Genomic DNA, 17,871 nt, shown 5'->3' on the forward strand with positions numbered 1-17,871 from the left:
GGCCCCTAAGATCTTATATCAAAAGCTACTGACTAATAATCAAAGCAAAAAACATGGTGACAGCTCTCATCCACATAAACCATTGTAATATTTTTATACAACACATTTTTTGTATCCTTAACAGTGAAAAATGTGTTAATTGGGGTGAACAAACATAGCACTGAAAGGAAGCAAAACACAATGCCCGACTGCAACAGATTGCAGAAAAATTTACAAAAACAGTACTCAATATAGAATAGTTTAGTAACGCTTACCTGTCTGAAACAATTTGGTGGTGCAGCTACTGAACTGGTCTCATTCAAGTAATCATCCCAGTTAAATGTTTCTAAGGTATAAAAAGTGACAAATTAACATTGGTCTAAAATTAAAATCTTCTTAGGGCAATGACACTCAAGGCAATAAGTTGCAGCCTTTTTTTTTAAAAAAAAACCTGATTGTGGCGACAAATAGCGATATAATGCTAGTCATGGTCATTTGTACATTTCTATTTTATAGATTTTACAGCTAGTCACGCCCACTTGTTGAAAAAAGAAAATGGGTCCAGTGGTGACTTTTCTTTGGATGGGAGGGCAACTTTGGTTAATAGTCGTGATGATTGGGGCTTTAAAACTTGTTGTGACCAATTGCCCTGTGTGTCAGCCTACTAGGCCTACTAGGTACTAGGCCTTAATAACAGTATTTATGAATTCATAAGATAAAAAAGGCCAATCAGGAATTGTTCAATCAACAAACCAAATAGGCAGATATTAAGTCCCAATAACATTACAAATCTCAGTTGAACTTAATACTATACGGGATGGTGCCTGGGGTAGCATCCATTCAGTTTGAGTCTCCAACAGTGAGAAAAAAAATAAAAAAAGCCAATAAAAAAAAAAGGATGATAAAGGGCACGGAGTTTTATACTATATAATGTAGCATTGTCCTGCACTGTTAAAACTGATGCATTTAATTGATAAACACAACTATAGTTTATATAAACAAGCAGCTGCAGAGCCATGGGGGCAGCCATTCAAGCACAGGATACACAGTTGTTAACAGATACATTCCAAACAATCCCATTGTAAACTACAGATCTTACGGTATCTGTTATCTGCTATTAACATTTTCCTTTTCTCCTTTTTCAGTTCTAAATGGCTGCCCCATGGCTATACAGTAGCTTGTTTATATAAACAATAGTAGAGTATCTGACGCAAATACGGCAGTTGTACCATTGCAGAACAGTACATTATATTCTCATTACTAAAAAACACTTAATTTTTTGATGTTACTGTTCCTTTAAGTGAAATATGATCATTTATAATTATACTGTATAAGACGTTCATATAATAAAGGTTATATATAAAGATAATATGATTAAAGGTTTCATCCATATATTCGCCCATGTAACTGCTCAGTGAAATTAAACTGAATATTACTAATCCATCAGGTGACATTTACTGTTCAGAAAACTAAGCTTTTGCCTTTCTGTCAGGTCCTAGAATTGGAAAAATAGCAGGGGGGACTCTAGTTACTCATTCAGGATATTCATAGTATAAAGGAGATTAGGGTAGTGCCAAATATAACCAGGGTCAGACGGGGGGTTTGGGCCCACCGGTGCTGCTACATCAGGCCCCCCTCCCCAGTGTCCCGCCGGCCCAGTGTGACGCTGGACATGACTGTTTTTCAGCCTGCATATTAAAGAGATTGTTCACTTTCCAAACACCTTTTCAGACTGTTCACCAAAAATAAAGGCTTTTTTCAATTGGTTTCCATTTTTTTTTTAAATTTTTTTACTGCTTTTCCACAATTGAAGTTTAATGTTTAATGATTCTATGATACTATTGTATCAATTAGAACAGTTGCCTTTAAAGGGGATGTTCATCTTTCAATTAACTTTTAGTATGATGTAGACAGAGTAATATTCTGCAACAATTTGCAATTTGTTTTAAATTTGTATTACTCTTTTACTTTTCAGTTATTTCGCTTTTTATTCAGCAGCTCTCCAATTTGCAATTTCAGCAATCTGGTTGCTAGGATTCAAATTATCCAAGCAACTATGCATTGATTTGAAAAAGAGACTGGAATATGAATAGGAGAGGACCCGAATAGAAAGAGGAGTCATAAAAAGTAGCAATAACAATACATACATATGTAGCCTTACAGTGCATTTGTTTTTTAAATGGAGTCCGTGACCCCCCACTTGAAAGCTGGAAAAAAGTCAGACAAAGAAGGCAAATAATTAAATTATCAAAAAAAGAAAACCATTTGAAAAATTGCTTCAAATTGACCATTCTAGAACATACTAAAGGTTAATTTAAAGGTGAACCACCCCTTTAATGAAACTCAGGGATGCAGTTCAGCAGGACTAAAGATAAGGAATGTATCAACTAAATGTATCAATTTAGAACAGGTTACAGTCAGTGACTCCAGGTGGAAAATGAAACTTTACACTTCAATATTAGAAAAATGGTAACACATAGAAAATAGAAAGTAATTGGAAAAAGTAATTTCTAGTAAACTACCTGAACTAAAAAGCGTTGGAAGGTGAAACCCTTTAACACATGCAGAGAAATAGATCAACCGCTAGTGCTGGTCTCTGCACTGACAAGCACTGCACTGGCCTGGGTGAACACTACCACTATTTTCCTGGCAGCAGTTGTCTTGTAGATAACGCAGAATACACAAACATTTTATATGGAAACTGTATTTGTGCCTGTAGTTACTAAAGGTGGTCACTATGCTTTATACTTCTCTAGCATTGTGTAAGGTGTGTTGTGGAGCAAAACAAAATATATTGCAAAGCAGACTCCTCCACTCCAGGCTAGGTTAAAGTTCAGCAGCAGCAACAGGGCTCAGCAGGCAATGCACAGTTCTCCTTTAGAACCCCCATCCCTTGTCCAGGAGCCTCTCATGAGCCAAAAGAAGAGTTTGAAATGCTCAAAGGATTTTTACAATTGTTACATGTAATTACCCACCAAGGAAAGGACAAATGTTTTCTGAGAGCATAAAATGGTAAAGTGGCTATGCACTTATACTGGATTGTGTTCTAAGACCATACAATATTGTTATAACAGTATTTATACTGTTTTCTATTCCTGAAGTATGAAACAAACACTGCATTTATACTTTTATATGTTCTGGAGGCATTAAAGGTGCAGTTCAGTGTAAAAATAGAAACAGAGTAAATAGATAGGCTGTGCAAAATAAAAAAAATGTTCTAATATAGTTAGTTAGGCAAAAATTTTTATGTATAAAGGGTGGATTGAACAGATGTCTAACATAATAGCCAGAACACTACTTCCTGCTTTTCAGCTCTCTAACACTTAGTTAGTCAGTGACTTTAAGATGGGGGGCACATGGCAGTTAACTTTGCAATTGATCCTTAGCATGCAGCTCAGATTCAAAAGCAAACAGTTATGACCCATGTGCCCCCTGTAAGTCACAAACTGGTTACTACACCCAAGATCCCACCCATTCCACAGTAAAAGGGCCACACAGACATCAGCACTAAAACAGTAAAAACACAAGTTATAAAAAGTCATTTGTTGTCAGGGCCACCCTACAAAATGAATTGGTGGCAAGCCCCCATCAAAGTTAAGAAAATCATTAGTGGCCAGGCACTCCCCAAAAGTTAAAAAAAATGGTAGCGAAGGTCCCCCATAAAAGTTAAACAAAGCAATTAGTGGGAAGTACAGCATAGCCAGGCCCCCTTAAAGGGTAATAGCCACCGGGCTTGGTACAGCTGTCCTCCTGGGTGCAACTAAAATATATTTACAATGCATTTATACTCTTAATATGCAAACATGATCCCTTTTTTGCACAGTGCGCCTCAATGCCCCTTTGTGTTTCACTCAGAAAGTCTAAGCTCCCCCGACAGGAGACTTGCCTGCCCTTTATCTAAACCCTCAGTTAAGACAAATAGAAGGCCAGGGTTCAAAAACTGAAAATCCAAAGACCAGGTCGGGATAGTCTCAGAAATCCTGGAATCAGGAACATGGAATTAATACTAAAGCAGTAAAAAGGAACATCTGAATCCTTCATAAGACCTGCTAAAGAGTAGCACAAGGCAATGACTCAGTGCCCAACCTGGAAGCCCTTTTTTGTTCCACTTGTTTAGGCCTAAGCAACCACATCACAAGCAAATTATCCCATATGAAATGGAGTATGTGGAGCTAACAAAATTGCTGTTTATTTTTGGTGCCAATATATACTCTTTTCCTGCAAAATGAGTACTTCGCAGAATTACTCAATAGAATGATGAGTAAAACATTTAACGTCTTAAGAAAACACATGTTAATAAGTCAAAGCAGTTCACGCAAAACAATTTTTGCAGTAAAAAAGGAATTTCATTTGTAAAAAGTCCTCTTTAACTGTTTTTTTTTTAATATATTTTTTATAAATACAAATCAAGGGGCAAACAGTTCCCATGAGAATTTTTAACACTGACTCTGAATAAGTTACATATCTGCCTGTCCCCCTACATTCCATGGCCATGCTTTTATCCATTGTAGAGAGGCGAGGCTTTACCTTTTGCAGTCTTTTTCATGTTAGACTTCATCATGGACATTGCTTTTGTCTTCAATCCAGTGCAGAAAAGTTCTTTTTAATATGTCATTATGGTAGTTTCCTGAGGAACAAAAGAATATCACTAGAAACATGTAAGGTCAAAGTGTTATTTAGGATATAAAATAATATGATACATTTTCCTCTTAAAATGTTTAATACATATTGCAAATCCAATATATAATCTGTTATCCGGAACCCCATTAACCAGAAAGCTCCAAATTATTGAAAGACCCTCTGCCATAGACTTCATTTTATATAAATAATTTCCTCTATCTCCATCGCCAAAAACACACAGACACACACACGTATGAACTAACACTTTCCACAAATACTGCCATACAATTATAAACATGGTAGAAATGACAGGAAGGATATTTTAGTATGAGAAAGTAAATTATACAAATGGCCTTTTCTTCCACCTCAACACCAACACTTCTATTGAACCACAACGGTTCTGTTTTGCAACAACGTTCCTTGCTTACAAGGGGAATATACTGACATGTATATTTAATTAAAAACTTCCCATTTTTGTTCTGTGTTTAGCCATGTGAAAAGCATTTCCCACTTAATTGCAGAGATGCCCTTATACTCTCAACGTTTGCACGTCTAAAATTTTGTGTTTTAGTTACACACTTATAGAATTGTGTCTGCAACATAATCACAAAGGGGGCCATGTTATGATCACTATTCCCTAAATGCTCACCCACACAAATGCTAGATATAAATTCGGATTTAATAGTTATTACAAGATCCAAAAGAGACTGATTCCTAGTTGGTTCTTGAACAGGCTGAAATAAAAAGTTTTCATTTAGCATATTTACAAACCCGCTTGATTTTCTATCTTGGTAACCTCATTACCGCAGTCAATGTTTGTATAATTGAAGTCACCCATAATAATTACTAGTTGCGAAGCCGCTTCTATTGGTAAAAGTAGCTGGGATTCATTCTGGTCACTTATACAAAGTGGTTTATAGCATACACCTTTTGCCCGGTTGAAATCTCTCTACCTATAGGGATTCCACCCTTCCCCAGTGCCATCAACCATCAATTGTTATTTCACACGCATCCACCCTTTTAAATCCCTCTGTCCCTCCTGAAAAGGGTGTAACCATTTAAATTCACAGCACAAGTACATGTTTTATCCCACCAGGTCTCAGTGATATCAATTATATCATAATTTTTAGAGAATGCAATTACCCTCCTTAGCTGTAACCTGTATGCCCCCTCACTCAGGCCCAGATTTGTGGGGAGGCCACAAAGGCCCGGGCCTAAGGTGGCAAATGTTAGGGGTGGCATGCCGTCCAGCCGCATTCCTAGGGAGCACTGGGGACCCAAAGCTCCCCAATGCTCCGCTGCTTGAGATCGCACTCACGAGCGCACAGGGGGGAAGTTTCGCTAGGACCATGTGGGTACAGGGTCGGGAGTACGCGCACTCACGAAGCAGCAGGCGCGGGACATGTGGCCTCGGGGCACCATAACTTCAAATCCGGCCCTGCCCTCACTCCTCCTCAATAACCCTTTACTAATCCCACTGCCCCATCGACCCTTGCTTCCCCTAAATTCTTTAGTTTACCCCCCAAACTGTTTGGTTGTAGTGACACGGACGACAGATTATCCTATCCACTTTCCTAATAATTGAATCCCCTACAACCACAATCTGTTTAGACCTGGCTCTGCTCCCCTCCCCACCACTACTAGAGAGACTGGTCTCCTGGCTGATGGAGATCAGCCCCCTTTAGAACTGCCAATTCAGAGTTCACACATCTGGTGAATCTGTTGGGATGTATAAACCCCGGAGTAGCCTCCCTTTTCCTTTTGCCCACACTGGATTTTCTAACTATCACCCAGCTAACTGCGCCATCCTGCTGCTGTTCTGCCCCCCCCCAAACTATATGACCCCACTGGGTCCTTAACTGTAAGCAGGAGACTCCTTTCAAGATTGCCAATCAACCGCAATGTTGCAATTTGCTGCTCTAGTGCTCTAACATGAGCCTCTAAAGTGGCAATTGGCTCACAACCACTGCAGAGGTATAGACGAAATCCAGAAGCATATCAAAAAGATTGCTCAGTGAAAAGGGTGATTTACTGGATTTAGCCCATAAACATTCACAAAAAGGCAACATTTCAGGCCCCTCTTGGCCCTTTATCAAGCCTAGCAAGTATACACCAGTAAACCTGTATTTAAGGGGTGAGTAGGGGGTGGGCAAGGCGGGGATTACAAACCCCTCCTACATACCAATGTGATGTTATTCCAAATCAATATGTAAAGTAGTTCATAAGAATTAGTTCAAAGTGCACAAATGCAGACAAAGTTAAGAACAACACGTAATTGTATTTAAGGCATTTTTGTGTACAGTATTTCAGTTCTGCATCTCTCCTTTCATTTAAAAGAAAACTAAAGCATAACCCATAGCAGTCTGACACTAATGTAAATATAAATATTTGAACTTCTAGTAATTCCTAATTCTGCAAGGTACCTTAACTGTGATTCATGTTATGTTTTGAGCCTAACATGATAACTCAGTAAAGATGGAATACACTAATTCAAAATATACATTTACATTAAATATAGAATACTCTGATATTGGGTGTTTTGAAAACAGAAATAACAACTTTATGAAGAGATAATAATTGGGTGTGTAAAATCTGTACAGCAGAATGAATTCCAGCCAAAGAAAATTCAATAAAAATCCAAGACTAAAAAAAGTTATAGTGCCATCTAACAGCTCATTACAGACAAGAAGAAATAGACTTTACTGCAAACAAAAGCCAATGAAGTATAGCAAATTGCTGCTATAAACGGACATTAAAGGCTAAAACTGAAGGGAAAGCTTAGATTTTTTTTTTTCAACAAAGGCTCCCACAGACAATATAATATTCCCAAATGAGTTAAGTACTTCATATTTTCTCTTTGGAAAAATCTGTAAGTAAATAAAAAAAGAGAAAGTGTATGTAATTTAACTTTTGTTCTTTTATATTCCAATATGCTAGATTATAGAAACAATCAACATAATACAATAAAAAAAATTAGAAAAAAAAACAAACTTTGCCCACACCTAGTAACCAGTCTGAGGTATTATCAGCTGAGCAGTACACACTACCTGTTCCTAAGGGTTACTAGACAAGGAACAAACTTAAAGGAGAAGGAAACCTTGTAGAAAAAAACCCGTAACCCCCACCCCACATAGACTCCCCCTCCTCCGCGGGGAAATGCCCCATACTTTATACTTTCCCCTCGTCGCAGATTCTGGGAGCTGATTTCCTTCTCCTTTAAGACCAGGTCTAACATTGTCTAACAATGATCCAGTTGCCACAATGCCCTGCCTGTTTCTATTATCATTCTTTTTTCATGACAGCAAAAATACAATTATTACTTTCCAACATAGTTTTTTAACTGAAAGTAAGGTAACATTACTTGCAGTGTTGGAATATTGGATCTGCTTCTGCCCAGAGCACTAGCTACATGGAGCATGTGCGTTTACCCGTTGTTTGGATTTCCAGAAATACAGTGTAAGTTAACTAAATTCTAGTAAAACTGACCTCAAAGTGTGTGTATGTGTGTGTATGAGGGAGGGAAACTGGATGGTACACTCCACAGCAGCAGGAAACGATATGAATATTTTAGGTAAAGCACTTTATTATATGCTAGGATAATAATATTATACATTGTTCTAGTCCCACCCGAACGTAAATGGTTATAATACTGTAAGTAAACAACATCATTCTAAGCTATCTTACCTGAATGTCACACAAAAATTGCTGCCACTGTCTGAAATGGGAAAATATTTCTCCAAGTCAAGTTTGATATACAAGTATTAGCATATAATGCAGCCAAAGTCTCTATTTGTTACAAACATTTGAGGAGTGAAAGTGCAAATATAAAAGTTGTAAATATAACAAAAGTTAAAAGATGCCTTTCAATACACACAACGTGTGCTCTTCTTCAGCCGTTAAAAATCCCTTTAGTATAGGTGATAAACAAATTCACATATGCAGCAGCTGTAAGAGTGAGGAACTCCTCCTCTGTCCATCTGTGGTTACTGCTGTAGTCTTGGACACCAATTTAATTTACAAGCCTAAATCTAAACAAGAAAAGATGAAAAGCCTGTATGTGCCATCTTCAGACTGCCATAAAATGCAAATTGTGGTGCTGCTAATGCAAAATCGTCCTTACTTCTTAATTAGGCTCCCATAAGGGACAACCAGCTGTGGGCCATCAGGAAAAATAAAAGCAGGAAATTATGTCTCAGTGCAGTACTCAAGCGTTTTACTTGGGACAACTTTAAACAATTACATATTAAAGGGGAGGTACACACAAAAATAAAATGTTGCTATATGAAAACAGTTGTAATTCTATGCAACTTTCCAAAACACGTTAATAATAACGGTTTAATAGTGTTCAAGATGTTTTAAAGTAGCATCTGATTTTTCTACCCTGGGAACAAAGCTTTTGTAGACTTTGGAATTCAATGTTAATTCTAGAATGTCCTTTCAATGATACACCAAATAAAACTATACAGTAGAAATGTGTTTTTTGGGGTTATGAACTGCCTTATTAACATCAAAAAATATTTTTTTGTCAGATTTCAAAAGTGTTAAACAGGCAAAATTACTTTTAAGATGTTTTTGTCGAATAGAGGGGCGTTAAAAATATGTTGGCATTTAAATGGACATTTTACTCCAATCTAATTACTATTTAAAAAACAAAAAAAACAAAACGCAGTAAATGCATATTCGAAAGTTGCCCAGAATTATATTTTTAAAATAATAACCCCTTTAATGCCTAGAATGCAAAACTAATACAATGAGTAAGACTGGATTAGCCTAAACTAAATAAAAAGTATAGTAGTAAGACAAAACAGAGGCGCCAAAAGGATAAAAATAGCTAAAAGCACTTAAAAACCCAATGGGTAATTCAGAGGAGGTAGTAATGAACTTACCTCCTCCAAACAGACACCAACGAAAGTGGTAATTTTCAATAATAGTTTATTCACAAAACAGTATTGCAACGCGTTTCGCAGGCATTTCCTGCTTCATTAGGCAATATGGAACGGGAGCAAAAACAACAGTGTCTTTATATAAACACGCCAGGCGCCTCTCTCGTCACAGAGGCGCCTGGCGTGTTTATACAAAGACACTGTTGTTTTTGCTCCCGTTCCATATTGCCTGATGAAGCAGGAAATGCCTGCGAAACGCGTTGCAATACTGTTTTGTGAATAAACTATTATTGAAAATTACCACTTTCGTTGGTGTCTGCTTGGAGGAGGTAAGTTCATTACTACCTCCTCTGAATTACCCATTGGGTTTTTAAGTGCTTTTAGCTATTTTTATCCTTTTGGCGCATCTGTTTTGTCTTACTACTATATCGAGTCCACCCCGAGTGGAGGGGTATCATCCCCTTTTTCTTCTTCTACAGAGAGCGACGTTTTATTCCTGAGTGGGGTCAGGATAATCTCCCCACCTGCCTATACAGTGGTTGCCTATCGGTAACCCTGGTTTGTGAGTATTAACTTGTTTACTCTACCATTACTCCCTGTAAAAACATATTACACTATTGGGGCTCTTGGTGTTCCTTTTTGTCTCCATTTTAAATAAAAAGTATGCTTATATGTATTTCTTTACCAAGGAACCAAAAAAATCATATAAAAAAAGTATATACACAGTGCTTTCGTGAAGATTACATAATTTGCATAAAATATTAAAGCTTCAATGGTAGACAAAATCTACATTGCAAACCCTACATAATATGCCGTCAAAGTTTCTTTTGCTTTATTTCCTCTCTCTTTCTTTAATCGATCGGCCCACTGGATTGGGACAGGACCGGTTCCATCTCTACTCTTCTCTCTCTCTTCATTACTTTTCTCTAAGTAAATACTTGATGTTATTGCATAACTGTTATAACTACTTATTCTTCTTAAAATGTTAAAACTCAATAAAAACTATTGAAAGAAAAAAAAAAAATTATATAAACGGGTAAAGGATCTATTATCTGGAATGCTTTGGATCTGGATAAGAGGCTTTTCCATAACCTAAATCGCCATATATTAAGTCTACTAAAACAACATATAAACATTAAATAAACGCAAGATTGCTTTAACACCAATTCTAGCTTAATACAGAATATTACAAGGTAATGCTTTTTTTATTAGAAAGAGAAAAATAATTTGAAAAATTTTGATCTTCTGCACAATTTGCATTTTCTCTGTTTTCATTCGAAAAATCATACAACCTAAGCATATAAATACAAACTAGCTGCAACAACTACATTTAAATAAAGTTGAGCAATGTAACAGCAAAAATACCATTAACACAGGATAAATAACTGAACAGACATATTAGTGTATGATTTTCTGTAAGAAGAGTCACTTGCTTACATGAACGGAGGAAGTCAATTCTAACATAATTTCAAAGTGAGCAAGGGATTAGGGGGCAAACTGCTATGTTTGCAGACTTTGAGATTTGTTTAGTTGTTAGCATTCATATACCTGTTATCCTAAATGCCTGTGACCTGGGGCTTTCTGGATAACAGATTATTATTATTATTATTATTAACATGTATTTATATAGCGCCAACATATTGCGTAGCACTGTACATATTGCGTAGCACTAACAGATATTTTTGTAATTTGAAACGTCATTTTGGTCTACTAGAAAATCATGTAAATATTAAATAAACCCAATAGGATGGTTCTGCTTTAAATAAGGATTAATTATATCTTAGTCTGAATCAAGTACAAGCTACTGTTTTTTTCTTACAGAGAAAAATGTAATAATTTTTAAAAATGTGGGTTATTTATATAAAATGGAGTCTATGGGAGACAGCCTTTCACAAATTCTGATCTTTCTGGATAATGGGTTTCCGGATAATGGATTCCATACCTTTAAATGATTTAAAGTTATTAAAAAAAAACGAATGTAATAAAAACTGCACTCAAAGATTTATAGCAAATTTCTACAAATTTCTACATAATTAAATATATAACAATAAAACTATTATTCTTCACATCATTCATGTTTTTAGAATCATAAATAATAAAAATGTATCTGCAAATATCAGTTTGTCACTATTAAGTAAACAAAAAATATACATATATATATATTTTTTTCTTTCATATTTTTCTTCTTACAAACGGCTTATGAATGATGTTTTAATTACATTAATTTACACAAATTAGTCTGTAATTTGACAGCTGAAAGAACTAACCATCTCAGAAACTTTAAGAGGATCACTCTTTAACAGTTTTTGTTTAAAAGGATCAAGCACCCTGGCAACACAATTCAACTTAATCATTCTTTTCCCCACAATGGCCCATTAGTATCACACTCTTATGTCAAGATGCAGATCTAATTCTGGTCAAAAGATGTGTTGAAAATACAAGACCAACCATGACCACTATTTCAAAAAATCTACTTAAACTGCATATGAATAGATCCTACTCTGTAAGTATCTATTCAAGGCAAAAAAGAAAAGATCACTTTACAGAAGCTGAGGACACAACTATGTCTCAAAGTCAAGTCAATAGAGACTGCTTGCCTTGAAAGGTGATTACTGTTGGTATTATTAATGCATACCATTGATATACAAAATGTATTTTGTATGGCTAAACGCCTAGAAAAAGTTAAAACACAGGTGACGTTACAATGAAAACTGATAATGAGGTTGAATGTTGATGAATGCAAGGTTATGCACTTTGGCAAAAATAATATAAATGCAAGGTATACACTAAATGGCAGTGTGTTGGGCGTTTCCTTAACTGAGAAGGATCTAGGAGTTTTTGTAGATAAGTTGTTTAATAATTCCAGCCAGATATCGATCGGGGAAGCCCGTCGGAGGGCCCCATACATGAGCCAATAAGCTGCCAACTTGGTATGTCTGCAGATTTCATCTGCCCCTGTATGACCAGCTTTACTCTCAGCAGCACAAACAGCGAACAACAGCAAAAGAGAACAACGGCAAAATAGTGACAACTCATAAATCCTACATATAATAATTGTATATCACTGCCAGCAGGGGTCATTTGAAAATAAGTTATTGTGGTGCAGTGTAAAACTATGCTGCAACAGGCATATGAGGCTAAAGTCTGTCCAAAGAACATAAGTTGTAAGAAATAGTATCCACTACTGAAGTTGACCATACATTTAGATCTGCTTATAGGTACAACCAGGCAGAATAAAACTGAATCAATTAATATGATGACAATATTCATCTAGTCCTACTAGTTAGTAGTAGGACTAGTAGGATGTGACAGGTCAATGTGTAACATACAACAAACTCCTGAGTAGTTCAACAACAATAGACACATCACACAGCCAGGTCAAAGCATGAGCTTTGCAGACCTATCCATGACTCACGAGGCTGCACCCTTACCAACTGCTGGACATGGATGCTCAGGCCTGAACTACAATCCCCATAAGCCAATGCCAGTTATAAGAGATAGTTTAAAAGCAATCATTCAAGGACCAAAGTTATTAGTGCTGCCTACTTTAAATAACATTTAAACTTGCAGATTTACATGAAACTGCATGAAAGATTTTCTTAGATGTTCTCAGATTAATCATAACCTAGTAGTAGTCTGGCTGGCCTTCACGTAAGTATCAGTCACATAATGAATAGTATCGGCTAGTCTGTGGCCACCATAAAACTGCTCAAAAAATAGCTTACACTGAATAAATTAACTACAAAGGAGATCTGCCATTTGATAATGCACACATGTTGGGAGCAAATGCAATATAAAAAAAAAACACCCAAAGTTGGATAAGCATTTCAGACTGAGAAACATAGAAATATCACCAGTTACATGCAGGCAGTATGTCTGGATTTTAAAGGAACAGTTCAGCGTGAAAATAAAAACTGGGTAAATAGATAGGCTGTGCAAAATAAAAAAATGTTTCTAATATAGTAAGTTAGCCAAAAATGTAATGTATAAAGGCTGGAGTGATTGGGTGTGTAACATAATAGCCAGAACACAACATCCTGCTTTTCAGCTCTCTAACTCGGAGTTAGTCAGTGACTTGAAGGGGGGCCACATGGTACATATCTGTTCAGTGAGTTTTTTATTGATTCTTAGCATTCAGCTCAGATTTAAAAGCAACTGTTATGACCCATGTGGCCTCCCCTCAAGACACCGATTGGTTACTGCCTGGTAACCAGTCAGTGTAAACCAAGAGAGCTGAAAAACAGAAAGTAGTGTTCTGGCTATTATGCGAGACACCCAGTCACTCCAGCCTTTATACATTACATTTTTGCCTGACTATATTACAAACATTTTTTATTTTGTGCAGCCTATTTACCCAGTTTTTATTTTTACACTGAACTGTTCCTTTAAGGAGGATACAAATGCAGTCTGCCATGTAGCACAGCCCATACAAGTTGTCTTATCAGAGTCTGGGGCTGTAGCCAGATGCAACTTTATTCCCTGACCCAGTAGCAGGCACATTGGCTGATTTCTATGCGGTTACACTGGGATACCACGTCTGTACATTACATCGCCTACTATCGCACCTCCAAAAGAAGCTGGTGCACACTGGTACAGTCGCACAGTTGTACGAGCTGCAGGTGACAGAGCGCACCTCTACTTTGTCCCACAGCCTTGTGGTTGAAGCACAATGAGGCAACAACTGAACTTCCATCCCACAAGAGCGGTGGAGCTACACGGAGCCTTGCCGCTGTGATGGACTGGTGTCCGCCTCACGAATGTGCTACTGGCACAGCGACTCTCACCTTGGTGGTAGGCACACTTCCTCCAGTCACGGCGGTTGCTTTAAGGGACCAGTCTGAATCATGGAGTCTCTTCCCTAGCTCTTTATCTGTCCGTCGGCTTTGCCTGATACTCCCCAAAACAAGTAACTCACAGCAGCGCCATGTTGTGATAATGCGCGCTCCTGCTCGGAACGCGCGCTCCAAAGCGGGGGGAATGAGTGGTCTCTGGGAGCGCGGAGGTACAAGGAGCAGGAGCTCGGCGTTCAGGTGCCGCCAAAGTATCACGTGGCAGTCGACCGCCTCTCGGCACAAATCAGATTTATTGCTGCACTACATTCTGATACTCTCTCAATGTTCGCTTTACATGATAAGCTCTTTTCACTTTGGGAAAAATATCGCGCTAACAGACATGCCAAGGTCATCCGTATTTTCAGCAGCTTGAAGTCAATTGGTTTTAGCAGGATTCTATGTTAAAATATTTTTTTCCAGTTTTACTCCTGTTTCAACTAGATTTACATACAATTTGCCTGTATGCAGGGCTAGAACTAGGGGTAGGCAGAAGAGGCACATGCCTATGGGTGCAATGCAGGGAGGGGTGCTGCTGGGACAGACCTCTTGCCTTCATATGAACCTAGGGTTGCCACCCGGCTGGTATTTTACCGGCCTAGCCGGTAAAACACCGGCTAAGGCCGGGGCCGGTATAATACCATAAAGTCAATCTTGTTGGTCTGGAACCAAGAAGTTGCTTGTTTACTGGTGTGTTTGGAGTTATCATCTTGTTGAAACTCTCATTTCAAGGGCATTACGGCAACACAACCATTTTGATGTATTGAAACGGATACATGATCCCTGGTATGTGATAAATAGGCCCAACACCATAGTATGAGAAACATCCCCATGTCATGTTGCGCCACCATGCTTCACTCTCTTCACAGTGTACTGTCGCTTGAATTCAGTGTTTTGGGGCCCTTTGACAAACTGTCTGCGGCCCCTAGACCCAAAAAGAACAATCTTGTTTTCATCAGTCAATAAAAGGTTGCACCATTTCTCTTTAGGCTAGTCAATGTGTTCTTTGGCAAATTGTAACCTCTCCAGCATGTCTGTTTTTCAACAATGGGACTTTCCAGGGGCTTCTTGCCGATAGCTTGGCTTCACATAGACGTCTTGTCCTTCTTTGATCTTCTTGGAGCTGATCATTGAGTCTTTGCCATTTTGGCTATTCTTCTATCCATCTGAATGGTAGTTTTCTGTTTTCTTCCATATCAGTCAGTTTGGTTGCCATTTTAAAGTGGACCTGTCACCCACACATAAAAAGCTGTATCATGTTGCAAAATAAACAAATCCCAAGTTCTTTTTTCTTTAAAACACCAATACCTTTTATAAACTCATTTACATGTTTCAGCTGTCAATCATATATTGCATGCCCCTCCTCTATGCCTCAGGCATAGAGGCAGGGCCGTCACTTTTACTTTCCATTCAGTACTTTCTAGATGTCACTGCACTCCTTACATTGCCCCTCCCACATAATTGTGTAGGGTACCATGCATGGGCATTAGGTCCCCCATTCTGGCGCATACACAAGATATTGGGGTGACACACAACTTGCCTCGTCACAAAATAGCACCTGTCTGCTTACTATAATAGAGAATTGTAAGACTAAAGTAATCAAAATTTAATTAATAAATATAGTATGAGTAAAGTTTATTTTGCTCAACTAACATGATGGGGAAATAAAAAAAATATATATATATATATATATATAAAAACTCACGGACAGCAGCACTTTCCAACAGTGCTAGTGCCAGTGTATAGAAAAATACAACAAACACCAGCACCAAGGGTCTTTCTATATCAAAAAATCAGTTTATTATTGCATATTATGCACAACAGACATTCCGGGGACCAAAACTGTTGTACATAGCACAGGGCTGCCATTAGAAATCACGGGGCCGCTTACAACAACAACAACCCCAGATCCTGCCCACTCCACACAACAGTTAATAGACCACACAAAAATCAGTAAATAATTGGTGACCAGGGGCCCCCCTTACAAGTTAAACAAATTGGGGCCCCAAAGAACACAAACATCAGTGCTAAAAAAGGTAACCCCCCTCCACACACAAGTTATATAAAGCTATTGATGGTTAGGGCCCCCTTATATGTTATAAAAAACTGTGGCGCAGGGCCCCCCATAAAAGTTTTTTTAAAAATTGGTGGTCAGGGCAGCCCTACAAATTAAAAATAAATGGTGACCAGGGCCCCCCTTACAAGTTAAACAAATTGGGGCCCCAAAGAACATTTTTTTAAAAAACAATGGTGGCAGGGGCCTATAGAATATTGAAATAATACATTGGTGGCCAGGGGATAAAAAAAAAAACAAAACACAAATTGGTTTTCAGTAGAATTGAACTCATGGCTTCAGGACTTCAACTTTGCCTCCTTTCGTGACTTTGGGTCTTTTCGGAGCTTCAGGACTTCAATTCCGGCTGTTTTCGCGACTTCAGGTCTTTTCGTGAGTTTGGCTTCTGCTATTTTTGTGGCTTCTGGTCTTTTCGCCGCTTCAGGAGTTCGGCTTCGGCTATTTTTGTGTCTTCCGGCTTTTAGACGATTCGGGAGTTTGGCTTCGGCTGTTTTCGTGGCTTCGGGTCTTTTTGCGCTTCGGGACTTCAGCTGTTTGGCACTTCCGCATTTCGGCTGTTCGGGACTTCGGAAATGGGTGTACGGCTTTGGCGCTGTCAAGGGGGGCCCAGCTCTTTCAAAAGTGCAGCACTGCCAGACCCTCCTTCAGGCCCGGGACACTTGTACCCCCTGAGGGCGGCCCTGACATAGCATGCAATAATAGATTGATTTTTTTTATACAGAAAGACCCTTGGTGCTGGTGTCGACTTACACCATTAAAGTTCTGCACATAAATTAAGTCTCTGTGTTCTTTATACTATTACTTTTTGTGCCAGTACCTGGGCTTTTTTTGCCTTTTTCTAGGGGTCAGTGCGCTGCTCTTCAGACTCTCTCTCTCTCTCTCTCTCTCTCTCTCTATCTATATATACACATACACAGTATAAAATCAGTCTGGTGACTGTTACCTGTAACCCTTCTGCATACAATTCGTCGGCTTCAATCCTTGTTAAGTACCTCCACCTGGGTACACTTCAAACTGGAACAATAAGATTTAGGCAAGGAAGAGCCTGAGAGGCAGAACAACTGCTCAAGTGAATTTATTTATGTTTCACACTACATGTTTCGAGCCTCCTGGCCCTTTGTCGAGTCGACAAAGGGCCAGGAGGCTCGAAACATGTAGTGTGAAACATAAATAAATTCACTTGAGCAGTTGTTCTGCCTCTCAGGCTCTTCCTTGCCTAAATCTTATTGTTCCACATACACAGTATATATACACACACACACGCAGTTGTATTCAGAATAATGGCATAATTTTCTTCACTTTCTATAAAGGAATAGGCTCAATTATGTGGAGCGCTCACCTTCCCAAATCACACTTTTGTAGTGCCAGGTGCTGTACTGTGAGACCCACTCCTGTCACTGGGTCAAAACAATATCCAGAAAAAAGCCAGCAGCACACCGAGTCAAGCTTGATAAAGGGCCTGGTAGGCACGAAACGTTGCCTTCTT

The 17,871-nt window shown here is 38.3% G+C and overlaps 1 protein-coding gene across 3 annotated transcripts in view; it reads right to left on the minus strand.

Annotated features, from left to right (window-relative positions):
- scml2.S (Scm polycomb group protein like 2 S homeolog) overlaps window positions 1–14,566 on the minus strand; it is a 49,648-nt gene extending 35,082 nt beyond the window's left edge. Inside the window, 3 exon segments of one of the 3 annotated variants that reach the window (NM_001096498.1) lie at window positions 255–325; window positions 4,507–4,606; window positions 14,267–14,386. In NM_001096498.1, coding sequence (NP_001089967.1) covers window positions 255–325; window positions 4,507–4,525 — 90 coding nt within the window. In that variant the 5' untranslated portion in view covers window positions 4,526–4,606; window positions 14,267–14,386. 3 annotated transcript variants of the gene reach the window in all.
- Between the last annotated feature and the right edge of the window lie 3,305 nt (window positions 14,567–17,871).

The sequence above is a fragment of the Xenopus laevis genome, chromosome 2S (genome assembly GCF_017654675.1).
Source record: "Xenopus laevis strain J_2021 chromosome 2S, Xenopus_laevis_v10.1, whole genome shotgun sequence".
Taxonomy (NCBI): Eukaryota; Metazoa; Chordata; class Amphibia; order Anura; family Pipidae; genus Xenopus; species Xenopus laevis.